This window comes from Elgaria multicarinata, chromosome 12, assembly GCF_023053635.1.
Source record: "Elgaria multicarinata webbii isolate HBS135686 ecotype San Diego chromosome 12, rElgMul1.1.pri, whole genome shotgun sequence".
In the NCBI taxonomy this organism is placed as follows: domain Eukaryota; kingdom Metazoa; phylum Chordata; class Lepidosauria; order Squamata; family Anguidae; genus Elgaria; species Elgaria multicarinata.
Window position 1 is genome coordinate 24,577,543 of NC_086182.1, and position 23,104 is coordinate 24,600,646.

Sequence of the window (23,104 nt, forward strand, 5' to 3'; positions counted from 1 at the left end):
GACATGTAATATAAGGTTAAGAAAAGGTATAACAAATGTAAATGAATTTGAGGGAATTTGGAAACAGTTCCTAGAATATGTATTCTCTAAGGGGGGTGGAAAATCACCACCGGAAGAAACTATGAGATTCTGGAAGCAAGAATAGATCCCGGAAGGTGGTGGGGAGCATTTATGTTATGTTATGTGATTATGGAAACTAGATAAGTATAATTTGGAATTATAAGCGATGTATGTTTGTTTATTTTATTTTTCTTATGTGGTAATTGTATTATGTAATAATAATAATAAAAAAAGAGATTTGGTCAGTGCAGGCCCAACTCAAAATGTTGGTACAAACATCCCAAGCCCTAAACAGCTGGGGAATGGGCTACCTGAAGGATCATCTCCTCCCATATATACCTGCAAAGACCCTAAGTTCAGCTTCAATCATCCTTCTCTGAGAGCCCGAACCAAAGAAGTTAGACAGCTACTAAGCAGAGGGCCTTTTCTGCTGTGGCACCCTAGTTGTGGAACAATCTTTCCAGAGAGGTTCACTTGGTACCTTCAGCACCAGGCAAAGAACTTTTATTTTCCCAGCAATTTTAGTTGTTTTTTTAATTATTATTTGTTTTATATCTGTGTTTTGTTTTCATTTTTTGCATTGCTTTCAGATTCTGTTTTGATTTTTATATTGCAGTTTTAACCTTTTAAACTTTTCTAATACATTTTATCATTTGCATTTTATTGTCTTGTACTTTATGGTTTTAATTGTGAACCACCTTTGGCTATTGGGTGGTATAAAAATGTGATGATAGATAGATAGATAGATAGATAGATAGATAGATAGATAGATAGATAGATAGGCAACATGCAAATATATTGAATAATAATAAAAAAAGTGAAAATAACATTAAAATGTATATTTGGAAAAATCACACCAAAATGTGTATGAAGGCATATACTGGGAGAAATACACACAAAAATGCATGCAATGTTTCATCCATACTAATTCATACCCATCCAGCCCAGTTTTGTCTGCTCCAGCTCTCTCCAAGTTCTCCATCAGAGGTCTTTCCCATCAACTGCTACTTGAGAGGTCTAGGGTTGAACCTGGGACCTTTCATACACAAAACATGTGATGTACTAACCCATCCAGTTCCGTTCTGATGGCAACAGAACCATGGACCAAATATTGTGATTTGATTTCAAAAGCCATTTTTGAATGGTTTCATAGTTTCCACAAGCATTGCATGTGCACTACCCTGAACTGTGGTCTCTTCTCCAAGAGAGTAAGTAAGTCCAACACAGATGCCTTAAATTTTGCCTGTATTGTAATGCTATGGGATCAGTCTTCCTCTGGAGGTCTTGGACTTGGACTCCCATAAGTCCCAGCCTGCGTAGGTGGCGGATAGGAACTCTGGGACTTGTGATCCAAAACATCTAAGGGCAACAGATTGGGGAAAGCTGCTATAGGACGTTAAGCATGTGTATAAGTTGTACTTGTTGACTGTTTATTTAATCACTTACTACATTGTTTGTAGTATCCCACCTATCCTACAAGGAACTCAAGGCATTGTATATGGATCTCTCCCAGCTCCATTTTATCCTCACAACAACCCTTTAAGGAATGTTAGTCATACCAGTATTGAATGGCCCAAAGTCACCCAATGAGTGTTGTGACTGACTGAGGATTTGAATCTTGGTCCTGACCCTGTAACCCAGCCTTACCAGACCTGGTGTCCAGTCATGATGGTTGGGGTTGATGGGAGGTGTAGCCCAACACCTTTGGAAGACAGCAGGTCAAGGAAGCCTGCTGTAACCATTAAAGGCTGCATTCAGTTCTTGGGATCACATCTGAACAATCTTCAGGTCTTGATGCCACAAAGGCAGGGATTATGGTTGCTAGCTTCTGTAGTCTGTTTATGATGATCATAAAGCATTTGAGATATTCAAAGCATGCACAGCCTCCTGGTTTCTGTCGCATTTCCAGCATAGTGCTCAGCCTTGAGTAGGCAGGGCTTCAAGGACCCATCGTAAACAAGGAGTGGTTGTGCAAGTGGACGTTGCTGATTCAACCAAATTATTTCCACTTCTGGACAAACAAGAAAGGGCTATGTCAGGGAGGTGAGAAGAGTGCTGTGGGTGCATGCCAGAGCTTTACAGGAGCCAGCCTATAAAATTTCGCAACCAATTTTCGTTTACGAGGCCCTCTTGCCGTTTTTGGGAATGCCAGTCCTTTTACAGAGTTCTCGGCAATGACCGCCAGCAAACACACCCCCTCTTGTAAAATGGGGAGGGAAGGAGAAGGTAGCCGTATTTGCAGAATTAGGGACAGTCATGATATTTGACAAAGTGGCTGCGAAGTATGGGTTTGCTAAGGGTGGAACATACTGTATCATAAAACAAACAAACAAAGTGTCCCGAACATCAAATTTATCTCATAATAGTAATGTGGGACAGGGAGCATTTGAGAGAACAACATGTTGGTGCAATGCATTTCCCCCCCCCACCCTGCAATCTTTCCCCCTGGCTCTTACTGCACTGCCCGAGATCAGAAATAAGTCTGCCTTGGGGAAGGGGTTGTAGTGGGAAGGGTTGCAAGGGGAAATTAGTAGGGAGAGGAAGGATTAAGCACCACCCTTCCAACTGTTGATTCGCCCCTACAAATGCCCATATCAATGTACAATAGGAGACCCATGTATGGGAAACAGGTGTTTGCTGATAGAACATGCAATTCTGTTGTAGGAATAGCCAGAAATAGAATTAGGCATTATACTGCAGCGAGAATGTTGCTGCCACCAAAAACTGCAGTCCCGTATCTCCCCTTCTTCCCCTTGCAATGTCTAGCCATACAAAAGGCAGCATCATTGGGCTTGGAGTTTCCATGATCCATCTCCTTGGATGCTGGTGTAGAGAAAGTTGGACCGCAATGACATCATGATACGTGTTATGTATTAGTAGACATTACCGAGGAGAGTGGGAGAACACGCGTCGGGAAGTTATTGGTGGCATTCTTGCATCTTCTGTAACTTCTGTGGTCTTCTCAGATGTTCCAACCACGTGGAAGACATTCATGTGTTGGGGAACGGAGGAAGGCTGATATTGTGGTGACAGACACTACACACAATTGTTTCGATGTTTAGAGCAAGCTTATTGCACACCCACTTCAGACACTGAAACTAGAGTGCTTAGGTTGGGAGAGGAGCCTGTTGTAATGATGTCAACACACACACACACATTTATTTTCAGGCTGTCTAAAAAGGGCTCTTGTCCCAGCCGAGTGTGAGCTGCGGTCTTCTGCCTTTAGAAATATTGGGGTGGGGTGGGGTACAAACAAAATAATTGGCATGGCATGTCTTTGTGGGTTTTTAATTTCAAACTGTTTAAAATACAATATGAAATAAGGCTACAGTATATAAAAAAACCCTCTCCAGAAGAATGATGTGCCAGCATCAGCAATTAAAACAAAACCAACTCCACTCCCTATTAAGTCTTCAGTGTGGGAGGGGTTGTGTTTTTTTATTTTTTATTTATTTATTTATTTAAAACACACATACATCGCTACATCTCTAAGCTACCTCAGTTAAGTTTGGTTTTGTTCCCCCCCCCCTAAAAAGCACCTGCTTTTTCTCCTTTTTTTTAAAAAAAAATCTTGCTTTTTAAGATATGCTTTTTTCAGATCTATAAAATATAAATTATACGAAAATACAAGTTGGAAAATAGTTGAACAGCATAATATAACAATCTTTTTTTCTTTTTAAAATTATCAGCTTAAAAAAAACAGGTATAAAAACAAAGACAAAAAAACCCCCACAACATCATATATATACTTTCTCCCTCCCCCCCCCCCCTCAAAAAAAATGTTTCACTGAGGCAGTTAATTCCTGGAGATATTTCTGTTTAAACATATATGTATACATCAGGTATCATTTATTCAAACATCTTTGGAATGGAGACAACAGTTCATTGGATCTATAAAGACCCCATCAGAAACAGAACGGAAGAAATAAATGGGCAATTCTGCAGTCATATATGGATGTTTGATAAGGCAAATTACCATGTTAGCATAGCTCCATGCAGAGCTGCTTTTACATAGCATTCCAGGGACCATAAGATATGTCAGGTTCCCTCTGCTGAGGTCATAGGGCTCATCTACACCAAGCAGGATATTTCACTATGAAAGCGGTATGAAAGTGATATATAAAAGTCAGGAGCCACACTACTGCTTTATAGTGGCATTGAAGCGCACTGACAACTGTTGGGGCCCATTGACGGATACCATATACCACTTTCATAGTGTCATATCCTGCTTGGTGTAGATGTGTCATGGGCCCCAACAGTTGTCAATGCACTTCAGTACCACTATATAGCAGTAGTGTGGCTCCTACCTTTTATATACCGCTTTCATAGTGGAATATCCTGCTTGGTGTAGATGAGCCCATAAATGCTACTACAACCTCAGAAGAGGGAATCCAAGATCAGACCATTTCCCCCATCCCCTTGCAGCCACTGTGGAAAGGACCGTGAGGATGCAACTGTAGAAGACTTCAAGGAAAAGATGCTATGATGGGCAAAGAGGCAGGATATAGAGTATCCTGAAACCCTTCTGCTGCTGTCCCTGCTTATCTCTGGTAAGTGAGCCAAACCGGCTCAGATGCTTCTCTAGATGATTGGTTGCATCCCTCTGGTCAGTGCACACTCAGTCACAAAGCCTACATTTGTAGGCCCCATAGTTACATTTTCTAAAAACAGTATCATTCAAAAACTCTAAAGATGTACACAGGTGTCCTTATATTTCAGGTACTAATTTTCCATTATCCTTGGCAAAGGCGTTTCCAGATTCCCTCCAGCTTATCTTCTGAGCAAGTTTTTAGATGGTTAGATCTGGGATTTGATCAGCAGAAGGCAGGTCACCATATAATTATAGTATTGTAACTGATATCAGAGTTTTGTCAAAAAATAAATAAAATAAAACTAATTCTGAGAGATTGCAAAAGGGCCAAATGGCTATGTGATGTTTTCCTGAATGCCTCTGATCCTGGGGTCTTGGACCTGAATACTTTGGGGTTATGGAATGAAGTATTCATTCGCTAACATTGTAAATCTCACATTCTCTCGGTGGCTCTCAAAATAGTTCTTAAGGATTAAAAGTGAACGAAGGCTAAATAACTCAATCCATGAGGAAGTTCTCCTGCACAACCCCCACTGGAGTGGAAGGAATGGATTATGCTCATAAGAGCACAAATTAGTAGAGATGCATAGTGTGTTGTACCTGCTTCAACAAAAGTTTTTGCCTGCCAACATCCATTAACTTTACACTTCCCTTATCTAGTCCACAGAGCTCAAACGTTGTGAACTTTGCATAGAGAGGAAGGTCATGCACCACAGGCCAAGCAGAACACAGGTGCTAAGACAATACTGCCTGTTTATCGTTGCATTCAAAGGCAGGCGGCAAGTTAGGCACACACACTGATAAGGGGTGAATGCCACGGATGCTGTCATGCAGCACTGATGGCTGTCTACTGCCCTTTGGGATCCCTGAGAATACATCTTTCTGCTGTGAACATTGATTTGAATGAGATAGATACAGTTGGAAGGGTCTCCATCTCCCTGCTGCTAGTTGTAAATTATGCGCCCACGAATGCTGTGTGGACCGTCACAAATAGAAAGGTGCTTGCAGAATCAATAACTCCAGATACCTTAAAGCATAGAAGCCAAGAAAATTAGTCCACAAAAACATTTAGTAGTTCAGCAATCCACACATACCAGTAAGCCCTGCAGATGATTCTTACCTGCCATGAGCAAACATATGGAGCTGCTTCATACTTAGTCAGGCCAGAGATCACCTTACCACTTATTCTAACAGGCAATGGTTCTCCAGGGATTCAGCAGGCAAAAGTCAGTCCCAGCTCTGCTATTTAAGATCCTTTTAGCTGAAAATGCCTGGATTGGCTTTTACTTGTTGCTTAGCTGCAGGAATAGGAATCGGCTACATTAGCTCTGGAATACAAAAACTCTGTTCCTACAGCTTGACATCAGCAAGCTGTAGGTACCTACAGCTTTGGTTCCTACAGCTTCACATCAGCACTCTCTCTGCTTCTGCTTCTCTTTCTCTGACTTATTGACTGTCACTGGCCACAGATGTTCATTCCTCTTCACTCTGGGCTAAAGCTACCAAATGCTATAGAAGTTGGACAGGAATTCATGCTTTGGCTTTACGGATAATCTTCTTCCACATCCACTAACCTTTCCTTCTACTCATCTCCTAACTCACACCCTCCTTTCTCTCCACAGGAATTAAATCTAACATTACCCAAGGTTCTGATACCATTCCATTCCAAGAACATCCACCATCAATGTTTTTGGCTCAAAAACATTCTTCTACATCTTCCCAAGAAATGCTGAGATTATCTTCCACAAAGCAAAAACCAAGATTTCCAGCTAGCCATGCCTAACTTAATGGAAACTGTTACTTTTACACAAGATGGTCTGACTCATTAGATGTCCAGTGCCCATATTAGAAATTAGGTGTCAACTGCCTAGATTAGCTTACCTGCATCACAGGACCACTTCAGAAAGCAGGTGGTGGAGGGGAGACATGTTGGAATACTCCTCCATACAATAATTTTAAAGAATTGCTGCACATCAACAAAGGGCAGGGCAGGGAGAAAGTTAGATGACAAAAAAACCCTTCTCTTTAATATCTAGATTTCTGTATGTAGGATATTTTGGGTAGAGGAGCATTCCATCATGTGAGCTCAAAACTGTAGTCTGAAATGGCATAATTGAGACGGGGGCGGGGGAAGGCAGAAAAAAAGCTGTTCGCAAGAAAAAATACCTATGATCATTTATGCTCTTTTTACTCATAGGTCCAGCTCTGCTGACCAGAGGCATTCTCTTAGGCGAGTTTTTGCTTCAAATTGTGCTGACACTTCAAGTTATCCAGGAGTTTCCCCTGTTTTAGTTCTGCACTATTGAAATGATTCAACACTGTTGCAATTATATATTTGCATACTGGTGCTTTAAGGTCAGAGACACAGGTTTGCTCTAAAGGAAACACTTGTGGGCTACTTCACACATTACATTTTTTAGGTGTACTACACCTAAGATTGACATAATGACGATCTAAAAATGGTTAAGTCTGACTCAAACAATCACACACATGGCTCATGCAGGTACACTAAGGGATATAGGATTGGCTCTAGCCTCTTGTCAAGAACTCACTCAGTGGCAAACCTGGGTTTGCTGTTGTGTAATGTGTTAATTGGCACTGGAAGATTTAGGATTTAAACCTTATGAAAATAAATGGCTGTGTTGGCCTTATCCAGATTCTCCCCTATACATCTTTTTTTCTTGTAAGGAGAAGAAGTGGAAACTTTACTTTGGCAGAAGTAAAATGAGGCACATTAGAACTATAATTCTGGGAATAAGGAAATCAGCAAATGATCTGGGCCATTATGGGGCACTGGAGAGTGCTGAAACCTACACATTGCATCATCATTCCATCCACAAAATTGGGAATATTCAAAAACATAATCAGGAAAGAAATGAAATTACTCTATTTCTTTTCACTCCCCTCACCTCCTTAAATTTTATCATGTTGTTTATTTATTTATTTATTTTAAGCAACATTAGCAGGAAAACTTCACCTATCATCTAGCACATTCTCTTTTACAAAGTGTAAAAATCCTCTTTTTGATTCTTTGGAATTGTGTGTGTTTGGAGTTCAGGCACTTGAGGGTTTAGGATTTCAATTTCAAATCCCAACTCACCTTGGAGTTCCCCAAGAGTGTAGAGAAAGTAATTATCCTCCCAGAGTGCAGGATACGGAATAACGGGCTCAAGTTAAAGGAAGCTAGATTCCAGCTGGACACCAGGAAAAACTTCTTGTTAGAGCAGTACAACAATGGAATCAGTTGCCTGGTGAGGTTGTGGGCTTTGCCTGGTGAGGTTGTGGGTTGTGGACACTAGAGGCCTTCAAGAGGCAGCTGGACAACCATCTGTCAGGGATGCTTTAGGGTGGATTCCTGCATTGAGCAGGGGGTTGGACTCGATGGCCTTGTAGGCCCCTTCTAACTCTGCTATTCTATGATCTCTGTCTCAGACCAAAGTCACAGAATCGTAGAATTGGAGTGCACATTAAAGGTAATGGACTGTAGCTTGAAAAGGTGCAGGTATAGATGAGCTGTTATCATGCCTGCTGACTCTGATCTGAGCACATTTAAGTGAATGTGAACAGACCATACATGCTAATAAAACATGCTTAAGAAGCCTTGTTCACATGTGGGACCTTGCTTTTTTGGCATGGTCCAGGATTGTCTATGTGTGTTTCTCCAGGTAAACTGAATAAGCACAGGCCAAGAGTGGAGCTAGCAAGCAGATATCTATGGACATACCTTTCTATGCCATGTCATCTGAAAAGAGTTTGTCAACCTAGAAAGTTTAGGATATCCCCAAGATAAACAGTTCTTTCTTCCAAACCCCCCCTGATAAGCGATTGCAAGATGTCACTTGCAGTGGCATGAACTTGGTGCCTGTGATTTGGAGCGCAAATAACTAGTCATGGATGGTTGACTGGGTTAGCTCACTAGCGAGGGACTAAACAATCCTAGATTTCATCACTGAAATAAAAACGTATCTTTACAATATCTTGAGACTAAACGAGGAACGTGGAAGAAAGTCCAAATAAAATCCCAATGCAAATAAAATAAAATTAAAATAATTGTGGGCCAAACTTTTCCCAAAATGTGCACAAGACTGGCTCTAATGACAAAACAAAAGAGTAAAGTGCAGAGGGCCCAGTGTTACAGCAAAAGAGTCATTTGCCCATCCCTCTCCCCACTCCCAGTTTTCTCTTGATGTTCCACTGAACTGTTACCTCTGTTTGTTTCTGGTGAGATCTACATAGACACTGTATTTTTTTTTCCTGTCAATGCTGATAAAATTTGCAGCTGGCATAACAAACAACAAACAATATTGCAATACTGAGACCATCTTAGAGCTTAAGACTATTTAAAAAAATACTGGCACAAAATTTAATAAAATAACATCTTTTTTTTCCTTTTTTTTTTTTTACAAATTAAAAAACAAAAAGTTTTGGTCCCATTTAACACTGACAACAAATCTCTTTTGAAATGCAAACTTATCTGGGACCACAGTTGTTGGTTCTTCCAATAGTTTTTCCCTGCACAACAGGACGTTCTGCCCCTAAAACCATTCCGCCCTAAAAAACAAAGCAAAACGAGGGAGCCATGTAAGCACCCTTATAAGCTCATGGGTTGTCAGTTTATGACACCGGGTGGGTGGGGATCATTAATAAACACATTAAATAATTGTAACAGGGTGCTTAACCTTTAAGCTCTATCCCCACCCCACCCCGACTTTGAAAATATCAACCCAAAATAAAGTTATCCTAGAACATTCAAACACAAAATATCCTCTTTTCCCCTCTTTCCAACCAAGCTATGTCACAGTTTCATCTAAAAGCTTAATACCACCCCCCTCCCCAACCAATGAAAAATTGAATGTATTCTTTAAAAGGGAAAACATGACAGTGAAAAAAAGAAAGAAAGAGTAACCAAGTCCAACAGAATTTCTAGATGGACGCACTGGATCTTCTGCAACGTTTTCCATCCTCGCCTGCTTGTTCCGGTCACTCGTCAGCATCCGGCTTTACATCCAACATGGCATGGAGCTCTTCGGGCGTGTAGCCCAGCAAACTCTGCAGATCACATACAAAACGGTAGACGTAGCGCTTTCCTGCTGTCTTGTGGATGATATTCTTGTCATAGTAGTAACGCAATCCACGGCTCAGCTTCTCATAGTTCATTTTTGGCTTGTTTTTCCTCTTGCCCCATCTCCTTGCCACCTGGGAACATCAAGCCCACACAAATCATAATCATCATCATCATCATCATGCATAATTTGGCCTTTAAAAACATTTTCATTCACGCATGCATGTATATGTATGAGAAACTCATTTTAGCTGGGTTTTTTTTATTAAGATTTACTCAATTTGCACCTTCTGGACTGAACCTGGAATCTGCAATCAAAGTCCGTACATTTCCAAGTTTCTAATGTGATTCACGGACCAAAAAAATGCATTCTACAGCTTGTGTACATCAAAAAATGTGCATAAAAATGCATACTTCTGAAAAAAATGCACACAAATACACCTTAATCTATGGGGAAAGAATGAGTACATTTCAAAGATGCCCATGATCGATGGATACATTTCTAAAACTATGCACAAAAACACAATGGATTTTCATGCAAAAGGGGGGGGGGGAACACCTCACAATCTGAAACGGACTCAATTCAGAATGAGCTACAAGATGGAATTTGGAGAACTTCAGCCGATTTTGCTTGTTCACATGTTCCTCCATGCATGCACGCATGCATAAATTCCTAGAGTGTGAGTATAAGCCTCCTTAGTCCCAAAGAAAAAGGTGTGTGTGGAGCAGGGGGGTGTACAAGCCTCCTTAGGACTGTGCATACCTCATCAGGATCAGAGAGCTTGAATTCCCAGCCATCACCTGTCCAGCTGATGAAGGATTGACAGGACTTGTCTGTGAGTAACTCCAGCAGAAATTGCCACAGCTGAATGGGCCCGCTACCTACGATAGGAAAGGAATGGGGAGGGGGGAAATATACACAACAACATTAAAAATGGAATCCATAATGAGATATCTTGTCCACAAGGACTGATAAAAAAAAAAAGGAAAAGAGGCAGCCAATCTCTAGCCTTCGATGGTTTTCCAGCTGTTCTGCAGGTCCGTCTGTCCCCCAATTCTAAAAGTTTGGACTGCCTTTCCTAAGTTTCAGGGCTCATCTACACCAGGCAGGATATTCCACTATGAAAATGTTATGAAAGCGGTATATAAAAGGCAGGAGCTACACTACTGCTTTATAGCGGTATTGAAGTACACTGACTACTGTTGGGGCCCATTGACAAATACCATATACCACTTTCATAGTATTATATCCTGCTTGGTGTAGATGTGTCAATGGGCCCCAACAATTGTCAGTGCACTTCAGTACCACTATAAAGCAGTACTGTAAATCCTGCAGTGCACTTCAATACAACTATAGTGTGGCCCCTCCATTTATATACTACTTTCATATTGCTTTCATAGTGAAATATCGTGCTTGGTGTAGATGAGCCCTTAGTTACTGGTGGTAAGAGCTTTAAGCTCAATACCTTATGGAACGCCTCTCCCGACATGAACCTACCCGTGCACTGCGCTCAACATCTAAGGTCCTGCTCCGAGTGCCTCCTCCGAGGGAAGCTCGGAGGATGGCAACAAGGGAGAGGGCCTTTTCAGTGGTGGCCCCCCAATTATGGAATGATCTCTCCGATGAGGCTTGCCTGGGGCCAACATTGTTATCTTTTCAGCGCCAGGTCAAGACCTTTTTCTTCTCCCAGGCATTTAACAGCATTTAACAACATATGCTAAGTTGTGGTTGTTGTTTTTTAATGGACCCCAGAACTGTTGTTGTTTAAAATGGATACTGTTTTATACTGTTGTTTTTATATTATTATTTTTGATGGTTTAAATTTTGTACACTTTTTTAATGTCCGCTGTTTTTAACTTTTGTAAACCGCCGAGAGAGATTCGGCTATGGGAGCGGTATATAAATTTAATAAATAAATAAATGAATAAGCTAAGATATGCTGATTTTCTGTAAACCGCCCTGAGAGCCCTGGCTATGGGAGCAGTATATAAGTGCAATTAAATAAATAAATAAGTGCAATATAAGTGCAATATATAAGTGCAATATATGTGCAATATATAAGTACAATATATAAGTGCAATATAAGTGCAATTAAATAAATAAATAAATAAATATCTGGGTCCACCCCGTTTGCCTTCTGCCTCACTCACCACTGGAAGGCAGCCTTCGAGGGCTTCTCTGAAATTGAACAAAGCCCTCGAGATGACTGACATTCTCCACCCCTGCTTGAAGGCTTTTAGAGGGTTGTGTTCTGGTTTAGACATTGGGGGTACATCTTAATGAAGGCTAGTACTCTGCTAAATGGCAACCACTGAGAGCCAAACCAGATGTTCTAAGAGAAACAAGCAATGTCACATGTTGTAACATCACCGCACTGTACATCTCCAGCTGTTGGTGTGAGGCGAAAGGTGGGGCCATGCAAAGCGTGATGATGTTGTGTCATGCGGCATGTCTCTTACGCATTCTTGTTTGGCCGTAAGGCAATGGAGGAGTCAAACGCTACAGGTAGCTATTGCTGTTGAATATCAATGGGATGTTTCATAAGCAAAATTTAAGCCCTAGTCCCTGGTTAGCTAAACAGGATTATATTTTGGCATCTGTGCGGAAGGAGGAGTCATTCCCCTGACATGACAGCCTCATTCCTTCCTACCTGCCAAAAAACTCTTGGCTACAACTTGACCTCCAGCGCACTTCTGCCCCCACGTCTTGCCTGCCGCCTCCCCTGACCTTGACTTTTTGTTCCTTGGCTGTGTTTACTGAGATGTGATAAAGGAGGAGGCAGGTATGAAAATTATTTGGCTCCCTTCCAGAGCATGTTGATGCAGGAATAAGCTAAACAACCTCGCCGAGAATGAAACCTTGGAGCCAGTGAGTCAACGCAGCGGCTATTAATGTAAGAAGCCTGGGTCGTGGGCGGCTAGAAGTGGGGAACCAAGACTGTGCAGCTCTCATCACTCTTTAACTTGCCTTGTGCTTTAAATATCCCCAGCACAACCACCACCACCACTTCCCAGGACAAAGTTAGCAATACCCACGTTTTACAGTGTGTCCTTACACACACACACAGCCTACATTTTGTCACCTGTGTGAACTTTAATTTCCTGGGTTTGTTAGATACCTTAAAAGCCCCCTCCCTAGTCAGCAACACTCAGAATACGTCTGCGCCTTCTCCTAACCTTTCTCTCTCTCTCTTGTTTAAAATACGTAATGGTTTCCTCTCCAGGTTGTCAGTAGGGATGTGCTCCGCTCCGATTAGGAGCGTAGAAGCAGTAGCGGATTGGCCTGCTCCGCCTTACCCAGAGGCGGAGTAGGAGCGGACCGCGGACCCCCTAGAAGCAAGGCGAAGAGAAGCGACCATTTTTCGGAGCTCCGAGTTCAGTCGGAGCGCTCCGGTCGCCATCTTGAAAACATTTCGCCATAGGATTGCATTGCGGCAAATAATCGCGCATAACTACGTTGTTTTTGAAGCTATCGTTCTGGAAATTCTTGTGCACAGAGAGTCGTGGATGGGGGTCATTTTGAGACCACTCTCACCTCTCTGCGTGCTGTGGTTCACGTGCAATATTTTTTTAAAAATCGGGGCAACCGCGGGGCTCAAACTGCGTTTCGGCTTTTCGCCCATAGGATTGCATTGAGGGAAAGAATCGGGGATAACTGGGGGGGGGTTTAAGCTATCGTTCTGAAAATTCTTGTGCACAGAGAGTCGTGGATGGGGGTCATTTTGAGACCACTCTCAACTTTCTGCATCGTACGGGTCGCGGGCTAGAAGTTTTTTAAAAATAGGGTCAACCGCGGGGCTCCGTTTCGGCTTTTCGCCCATAGGATTGCATTGAGGGAAAGAATCGGGGATAACTGGGGGGGGGGTTTAAGCTATCGTTCTGAAAATTCTTGTGCACAGAGAGTCGTGGATGGGGGTCATTTTGAGACCACTCTCAACTTTCTGCATCGTACGGGTCGCGGGCTAGAAGTTTTTTAAAAATCGGCGGGAAAAATACCTTTTTCAAAGGGCTGAGGGGCAGAGTCAGCTCCCGGTCATGATGATCCCAAAGTTGGAGGAGGGCATAGGCAAAACAGGTAACTTGGGATTCTGGGAAACTTCTCTTTCTTCATCTGAACGGGCTTTTCCCCGTGTTTTTTAACACAGTAGCCCCACCAAATGCACAAACACAACCTGAAATCATATACTAAGCCAAGAATAAGAGATAGAAAACACAGCACTGCTCCCCACCCTAACCTTGGTGAACAACTGAATCGATGTGGTGCAAGGGGATGAGCTCCCCTAGGGCATCTCATCGTGGACGTGCCCCCACTCTCTCCTGCACTGGAAGGCCATAGAGCCTTCCAAAGAGAGTAAAACGGTGGAGCAATGCCTATCATGAGTTGAAGTGAATGGTCACTTTTCAGTGGTGGAGCAATGCCTGTTATGAGTTGAAGTGAGCGTTTTACTTCTTCTCAGAGCTGTTGGTGGCTGTCTTGAACTGGCAGCTACTTCCCCCTCCCCCGGGCACGTCCCCCTATTGCTGGTAAAAGACAGATATAGCCTTTTTTTTTTAATTCTTCTTGCTGTTTATTGAGCAACACTGCTGCTTTTAATTCCACCCCTCCTTTGTTTATTGATTGATTTATTCCATTTTCTATGCATTACTGGCTTATCCTTGGCTCCCTTCCTTATGCCCCCAGAAATGCCAGCTGCATGCCTGCCTGCCTTCCCTCCCTCCTCCCCTGCCCACCTCGCAGGGATGTTGTGTGTGGGGTGCCCGATTTTCAAAAATTCGCCAAAAATCAGGGGATGATGGGATTGCCTTGAAACTTGGCGTGTGTGTGTATACGCCCATGAGGTGTCATGGTGCCAAACGTGAGGTTTCTAACTTCAACGGAAAAAAAGTTGTTTACTTTTTTAGCTTTCAATGCAACCCTATGGGGGGGCAAAAACGGAGCTCCGGATCCGGATCCGGAGCTCCGAGCGGAGCGGAGCGGAAGTGGGCGGAGCGGGGGCGGGGCGGAGCGACCCGCTCCGGAAAATGGCGGATCTGCAAGTGAAGCGGAGCGGGGGGTCCGTGCACACCCCTAGTTGTCAGATACCGTGCATTCTTTATCGTTCCTCTCCATTATACAGGCACCCACACACTTTTATTTAATGTAAACCTCACAATGTCTCTTCAATGCCGGCTTCCTCCTGCCAAGTTCCTTGCGGCCAGCTGGGCTGTGTCTAAACCAACATGGCATAGCTGGCCAGAAATGCGTTCCAAGTTCTCATGAGCTGGGGTCTCTGAGATGCAGAGTAATTCACAAAAACATTGGATGTGCTTAGCAATCCCCCCTCCCAAAAAGAGCAACAACAAATGTGTGTGTGTGTTTTCACAGCTATGAGGAATATTTTGTGAATGGGTGGCCATAAAAGATCTGAGGCTCCAATGCTGGATATTCCAGGCCATTTTAACCATGGATTGATTGAAAGTCTGTGAATTGCATTTAGAAAGTGTTCTCCCTATGCCTGACTTTGTTCTTGGTACTTGCCTCTTCCTCTGGGATAAAGGTCAGAAACTCTCACCTAATTTCCCCCTTGATAAAAGTAGGAATTGGTGACCTTCCTACTTATAACGAGCTAAGAATTTTTAAGCCACCTGTCACATTAATCAGGTTGTAGAAATTTATCTCGTTAATTACACCAGAGTCAACAATAATGACAGGCATTTCTAATTTACCACTAAACTTTGTCTAAAAAAAGAGTCCTGCTAAGGTGCAACATTGGTATGAAAAGTTAACAACGCAATATAACAAAAATCAAACCAACTAAAAATGTGTGAAAATATACTACTTTCAGACAGGGTGAATTAACCATACCCTGTGTCTTTAAGCACAACTCAGCCCCCAGACTCTTCGTGGCCTAGGAGAAACCCTCCTGCGGCCCTGTGTTAAGAGGGCTGCTGTAGAGCTGCACTGAATTCTGTTAACAAGCCAATTAAGATTCCAATGCCTGAGAGATACCTGAATTCAGCAATCAATGGTCAACAGGCAACGCAGATAACATTAGCAATGTTCTTCCATTTCCACACATCTCTGAGCAAAACAGAGCACGCAGTTATGAAGACAAGCCTTGAAAGACCTTCACCACAGAAGTCGCACACTGGTGACTGAGGCTGGCTAGCAAAGCTGTTTATTGGCACTGCAACTTGCCAGCCTAAGGGATCCTAGATCCTACATCCTCGAGCACAGTGTGTTATGCATTCTGTCTCAAGAGTTTGTGGATGTTCCATTCATTGCAATCAAGGTTCGGTGAGAGTCGCAAGCTAAGCTTTTGCTCTGCGTTCTTTCACTCTCGCACCAGATGAAGCTAGAATGGAAGCCAAAACCTCCTGGATTAGCTGAGGATGAATGGGACCACACCTGTCTGCTGCTCTTAAGGAAAAGCCCTTCCAGAAAACATGCCATCTCAACAGGAAAGCAACTCAAACAGCCCCAGTAAAACCAACACAAAAGGGAGAGAATAAATTAGATCATCGTTGTATGTACCGGAACTCGCATAACTCACCCCCCACCCCTTGAATGGTTTTGTAAAATGCACATTACTTGCTAATTATATTGGATAGGGAGACATTTTTCTCCCTCTCTCAAAATACTAGAACCTGGGGCCATCCTATGAAACTGATTGGTGGGAGATCCAGGACAAATAAAAGGAAGTACTACTTCACACAGCGCAAAGTGAAGTTATGGAATTCAGTACGACAGGATGTGGTGATGGCCACCAATTTGGATGGCTTTAAAAGGGACTTGGATAAGTTCCTGGAGGCAAAGGCTATCCATGGCTACTAGCCCTGATGATTGTTTGCTATCTCCAGTATTCGCAGCAATAAGCCTGTGTGCACCAGTTGCTGGGGAACATGGGTGGGAGGGTGCTGTTGTGCCATATCCTGCCTTGTTGGCCCCTGGCCGATGGCTGGTTGGCCACTGTGTGAACAGAGTGCTGGACTAGATGGACCCTTGGTCTGATCCAGCATGGTGCTTCTTAAGTTCTTATGTTCTTAATTCTCTAAGCAATGTGCCAATATAAAACAGGTCAAATATGAAACAGGTCAAATTCACTTGTGAAGGTGAATGAATGTGCAGGTGTGAATGCCTCATTGCAGGGACAAACAAACATTATTAGATTGTAAGCCTATGCGGCAGGGTCTTGCTATTTACTGTGTTATCTGTACAGCACCATGTACATTGATGGTGCTATATAAATAAATAAATAAATAAATAAATAATAATAATAATAATAATAATAATAATAATAATAATAATAATAAACAAACATAGGAAGCTGCCTTTTACTGAGCCAGACCATTTGGTCCATTTAGCCCGGTATTGGCAGCACTGACTGGCAGCAATGGCTCTCCAGGGTTTTAGGCGGTTCTTTTTCCTACCCTACCTGGAGATGTCAGGGATCCAACCAGGAACTTTCTGCATGCAAAGAACGTGCTCTACCACGGAGCACCGTCCCCGCTCAATAATGGGATCTGGGGCTTGCAATGACACTCCATCATTAATTTCTAAGATGATGACCTTTTCGATTTTTCCAAAACCTTTTAGTCTTTCAGTGTTGGGTGTTTTTTTTAAAAAAAAATGGGTTAGTGTATTTTTAGGTCAGGCTGGTTTTTACCTGGGGTTTATTCTGTTTTAAACTTGAGGTTTTGACATTCTGTTTCGCTATGTTATTGCATTTTATGGTTTTAGCTTGGTTTTGTGAACTGCCCAGTGAGCTTTGGCTAATGAGCAGCATTGAAATGCAATCAATCAATGGAGATTCTCAGGTTCTGGATGAACATGCGCTTTATAGCGCTTTTGGAGAAGCAGATTCTATACACTGCAAAACAGAGGAACCTTCTGACACTGTTGCTCAGGGCGCAGCTAACAAGTTGACTTTGGTGATGCAGCCCTCAATGCCATGGGTCCCTTGAAACCAATCTGAAGCCTTTCAGCTGCAGACCACAGTAGAATTATTATTATTATTATTATTATTATTATTATTATTATTATTATTATTTTATATAGCACCATCAATGTACATGGTGCTGTACAAAGTAAAACAGTAAATAGCAAGACCCTGCCGCATAGGCTTACATTCTACTAAAATCATAGTAAAGCAATAAGGAGGGGGAGAGAATGCAAACAGGCACTGGGTAGGGTAAACAGGCACAGGGTAGGGTAAAACTAACAGTATAAAGTCCGAGCAACATCAAGTTTTAAAAGCTTTAGGAAAAAGAAAAGTTTTTAGCTGAGCTTTAAAAGCTGCGATTGAGCTTATAGATCTCAAATGTTCTGGAAGAGCGTTCCAGACGTAAGGGGCAGCAGAAGAGAATGGACGAAGCCGAGCAAGGGAAGTAGAGACCCTTGGGCAGGCGAGAAACATGGCATCAGAGGAGCGAAGAGCACGAGCGGGGCAATAGTGTGAGATGAGAGAGGAGAGATAGGAAGGAGCTAGACCGTGAAAAGCTTTGAAGGTCAACAGGAGAAGTTTATATTGGATTCTGAAGTGGATTGGAAGCCAATGAAGAGATTTCAGAAGTGGAATCCGCCAAGCTATTCAGTTCTGGGCCAGGCCTGCAAGGAGGCACCGCCTCCACCCACGAGGAAGAGAAAGTAAGTTCCGGGCTGCCCCTTGACTGCTGTCTGTTGACCTTTGTCCCAGAGAAGGAGCTCCGACTAAGAATAGAGCCAGTCAGAGGGGGCTCACATGCTCAGTGCAACTCACAATGACCTCCCTTGTCTCGCTTCCATCGGCGTGAAGAGAGCCCTTCAACAGCGATCGTTGGGGAGCGTCACATATTAGGAATTCTCGAGCATCACCAGGAAAATATGACTCATCAAATAGATTATGAAATGGTGATTACAGTGGGAACCCTGTTTAAGGAAGGTCCCTGGGGTGGGGGTGGGTGGAGGGACCAAGACACGACCATAGACACCCTTTCAAGTCTCACTGTCCCTATTTAACACAGACAGCCCCTTCTTTCAGCCATTCCCAACTCTTGCCTTCCGGATGTGTTGGAATATACCTCCCACCAATCCAAGCCAGCATAGTCAATGGCAATGATGGGAATTGTAGTCCAACACATCTGGTTTGCATCAGGGTGGGGAAAGCTGCCCCATTTTGTGTTGCCTTTCCCTGGGCAATCACTGACCAATTTTTATTTTATTTTATAGCTGTTGGGCGATGCGTTGTTAAAATGTTGAGAAAGTGAGTTGCTAGTGTTGTCATTCTTCAGGGCTCCAGTCCTTCCTGGAGTCTCTTAAATGTTACATTTCTGAATGAGGGGGGTGAAATGTGTCTACTGTATGCACATGAAAGTGGTGTTTAAGAAAAGAGAGTCAACTCCAGATTCTGCCAAGTTCCACCGATGACATGTCCAAATTCCTCCAATCTCTCCCCTTAACCTGCTGAATTTATTTATTTATTTATTTATTTATTACATTTTTATACTGCCCAATAGCCAAAGCTCTCTTTGGCTCTTGATAGATAGCAGGTGGCAATTGATTGATCGATTGATAGATATAGATGACAGATTAAAAGATTGGTAGTTCTATACATGCACGATACATCAGGATACAACAATCTCAACCACACGCTACCAAGTAATTTAACTCTACAGAGTATTTCCATACCTAAAATGCAGCTCTTCTCTACATCTGTTTTGGGAAAGTTTTGTTTGTTCACTTGGGGTTTTATTTGACTTCAGTGTGCTCTTTCCCCCCCCCCCTCACACCCCCAACAATACTCGCTTGCAAAGCACGCAGCTTTAAAACTGAAAGCATTTCAGGTCTGCTTGCACGATATGGTTTGTGGTTACACTGTGACAAAATATTAGGGTATACTGTCACATTTGCAATGATGATTGACCGGAGGGTCTAAAGCTATTATAAATAAGTCAACTAGTAGCCTGTCTACCCAGACATACCTACTTTTTAGTAATTTATTGCACATCAGTCAGTGCCTGGAAAGAAGAAGAAAAGAATCCTTTAAAAAATAATAATACAAAAGCTTCTGTAGCTGACCCACTGGAGGCAATTCTTGCTCATGACAGGTGACCAGGCTATTTCCAAATAAATCCTAGCCCATCTGTTATTTCCCATTTATTTATTTATTTACATTTATATACCGCCCCACAGCCGGAGCTCTCTGGGCAGTTCACAAAAGCTAAAAACAGTAAACATTAAAAATATACAAAATTTAAAAGCCATCAGAGACATGAAAACTGCATATAACAGCAGCATTTTTATTCTTGTTCTTTAATTGTCTTGCTCATTCCCTCTTTCTTTAAATCCCTATTCGGGGTTCTTCTGAGTACCAAGCAATGCGTGGAGGGCATGTGACTTTAGCACAGGGCTGTTGGACTACTTTCAGCTCGAGAGCCAAATTACATTTGGGAGGCCACATTCCTGTTGTGGGTGGAGCTCAAGGCAAAAGAGGGATGGGCCCAAAAATAGCAGCATATTCTAGCTTAAAGCTCTTACTGCCAGTAACTAACCCTTAGGAGAGGCATTTTCACCTTTTAGAATTGGCGGTGGGTGGGGTCAAAGCAGAAAAAAGCCAACCATCAGTGGTCACGGGGAAGGAGGTGGGGCCATCTGTGGAATCCTAGATGGCTAGACTGGAATCTGAAGCAGGCCAGATTTGGCCCCCAAGTTTGAGATTCTGCTCCCCTGGGATGTCTGCCTATGCACATTCATCTGAACATGTGACCCTCCATTTCCCAGGACCCTGATAGGTTCAATGTTCGAAGTCAAGATATCCAGCCACAATCACTTCCCTCCATATATGCACTGAGTGACTGAACACAGCTCAACTATTACTGTCCCCTTTTATGATGGGGAGAAGAATATTTTCCCCCTAAGGCACCCTTGGAACAACCACTTTCTAGGCTATAATTTTAGCACACTCATGCAGAAGCAGGAAAATGAGCACGCAGAATCTCCCAGGCAAGAAGAGAGAAATTTTCAAAGCAGATTTTCACCTGCTTTGAAAATGGGAAGTGGGATGTGCCATCACCACATCTGGTAGTGGCATATCCCCTCTCTTCAGTGAGAAATGCCATGAACTGAATGGAGACTGGTGTACCAAATGCACCATTTGGATGTACCAAAGAAAGGGATAGCTCCTAGCTGTAGCTGTTCAGAATTTGTAGGCAATCAGAGCCAATGATCTGAAACCTTCTCAAAGTATCAAGATGGCTCAGAAAGCATAACTAGCTGAAAGGAATGCTAAAACAACAACACATACCTTCCCCCTAGTCCTCAACCTGCTGCCCTCTAGTTATGTTGGATTGCAACTCCCATAATGTCCAGCCAGCATCGGCCATGGTGGCTGGGAATTATAGGAGTTCTTTGCAACAGCTCTGGAGGGTGCCATTTTGTAGAGAAGCTTTTCGGAGGTTATACAGAATGGTGGGGTGGGGGTATTGGCAGCCCTCAGCCTTATCTTAGGATCATAGCTCTTGTATGATGACTACATAGGACAAAACACCAACACTGTAATTGAGCAATTGGAAATGCAATGCTTGTTGCCACTTGGCAGGACTGAATGGTAAAACCAAGGCCCTTAAAAATAAATTGCAACACTGGCCAACCATGAATGCAAGGAGCTAATTTTGTTCTAATTTGCAAGTGTCTGGCAGGTGGCACTCAAGTTACTGAAGCAACTCACGGACCCGCCTTTAGGCTTTCTCCATCGAATCAAAGACAACCCCGTGCTTAGGGTGACCAACTGTCAGGATTTCCCCGGATTTGTCCTGGTTTTTGTTCTTTCCATGGTGTCAGGGGGGATTTTCTATAATTTTCAAGAATGTCCTGGAATGATACACCTTCCTCTTTAAGGCTGCCATTAGCATGGCAGGAGGGAATGATATGCTTTCTTGAGGCACATCATTCCCCCACCCCGAGCTCCAATTGAGGTCTTAAAGGGGAAAGTGGGTCATTTGTGGACATTATAGAAAAGGCCCCAATTGGAGTGGATGGTGGTGGTGCAGAATGAAATCCTTTCCCCTCCTCCACTCCAATCGGGTTCTTTAAGGGGGCGGGGGAATAACGTACTTTCTGCAGGACTCAGAAAGCTGCTTCCCCACACACACACACTAGGTGTCCTCTTTTCTGGTTTCCCAATTATGGTCACCCTACCCATGCTGGAACAGCAAGCATGACTTCAAATGCACATCCTTCTTTGCATTCTATGGGTAAGGACAATCCTATCACAATGCCAAAGGCAATCTCTTATATTGTATGACGATTCAAACAATTATGCACAATGTTTGCTTATTCATTGTGCATAGGTTTCAGCCAGTTGCCCACATGCAAACAGAATCCCAAGGCTTATGGACATCCAAACCTATCTGACTGGCTGTGTGGTCCAAAGCAGAATGCGGGGCTAGATGGGATGTTTGTTCTGATCTACTTCTAAAGGCAAGTTTGTCTCCTATCTCTACAACAAGATCATGATGAGCTTGGCACTTCAACTACTGTCCACCATTACGAGTTCCTCATCCTCTAGCAACAGAACACACCACTTTCACACCAAGGCTGGCTTATTCCTACTTGCAAGGTTTCCCACAAGCAGATATTTGGCCACTGTAGGAAAGGAATGCTGGACTAGATGGACCCTTGTTCTGATCCAGCAGGGCTCTTCTTATGGTCTACTCATCCCAAGGTAGGAAGCACTGAAGAGACAACTCTGTTTGGAAGAAGGAGCTGTCACCCCTTTCTCTGGCTCCATCCCTCCAGACTAATCCACCTGACTCATCATCAGATGAGTTTGTTTCAGCTGTCCGAGCTGTTAAGACCACCTGAGTGCAGCGACTGGTCAGAAGCTGTGAAGTTTTGTGAATGCTTGTGCTGCAAACATTCTTGTTTCAGAAGAAAGAGAGGGAGAGAGATTGCAGCAGTGTTTCCGAGCAGCCATGGCAACTTGTGAAATTAGGTCAAGATGTGGGAGCAGATAACTGAGCTCGAAAAGGCTGCCTGTTTGTCACCACCTTGAGAAGACATCAAAAGCCAAGTGAGGCTTCCGCCAAATCGCATCACCTTCTCAGCTCGGAGGTAGATACCATCAGAGGGCTATGCCTCTCTGGTGATGAAAACACACACACACACACACACACACACACACACTCCTTGCTAGCCAAAGCATCAACAATGCAGGATCAGCATAACCTGCCTGCTGTTTTTCTGTTTCTTCATGTACTGCAGAAATAAAGAGTTTGAGACCAAATTATGTGAAGGACTGCCTTCACCCGTATCAGGCCGCCCAATTGTTAAGATCAGCAACAGAGGCGCTTCTTGCATGTCTGGCTTTGAGGGCAATTATGTGGGCAGGTACACAAGACTGGGCCTTTTTCACTTTGGCTCCACACCTCTGTAA

At 43.1% G+C, this 23,104-nt stretch overlaps 1 protein-coding gene across 2 annotated transcripts in view; it reads right to left on the bottom strand.

Annotated features, from left to right (window-relative positions):
• Positions 1 to 3,823: 3,823 nt before the first annotated feature.
• Positions 3,824 to 23,104, bottom strand: part of ETS1 (ETS proto-oncogene 1, transcription factor) — a 121,184-nt gene continuing 101,903 nt past the window's right edge. The window contains exons 7-9 of one of the 2 annotated variants that reach the window (XR_010026027.1): positions 10,477 to 10,595; positions 4,431 to 9,847; positions 3,824 to 4,131 (exon numbers count right to left, since the gene is read on the bottom strand). Coding sequence is in view for 1 of the 2 variants with exons in the window: in XM_063138826.1 (XP_062994896.1) it covers positions 9,632 to 9,847; positions 10,477 to 10,595 (335 nt within the window). In the remaining variant the exon portion in view is untranslated. The other variant, XM_063138826.1, reaches the window with a different exon arrangement.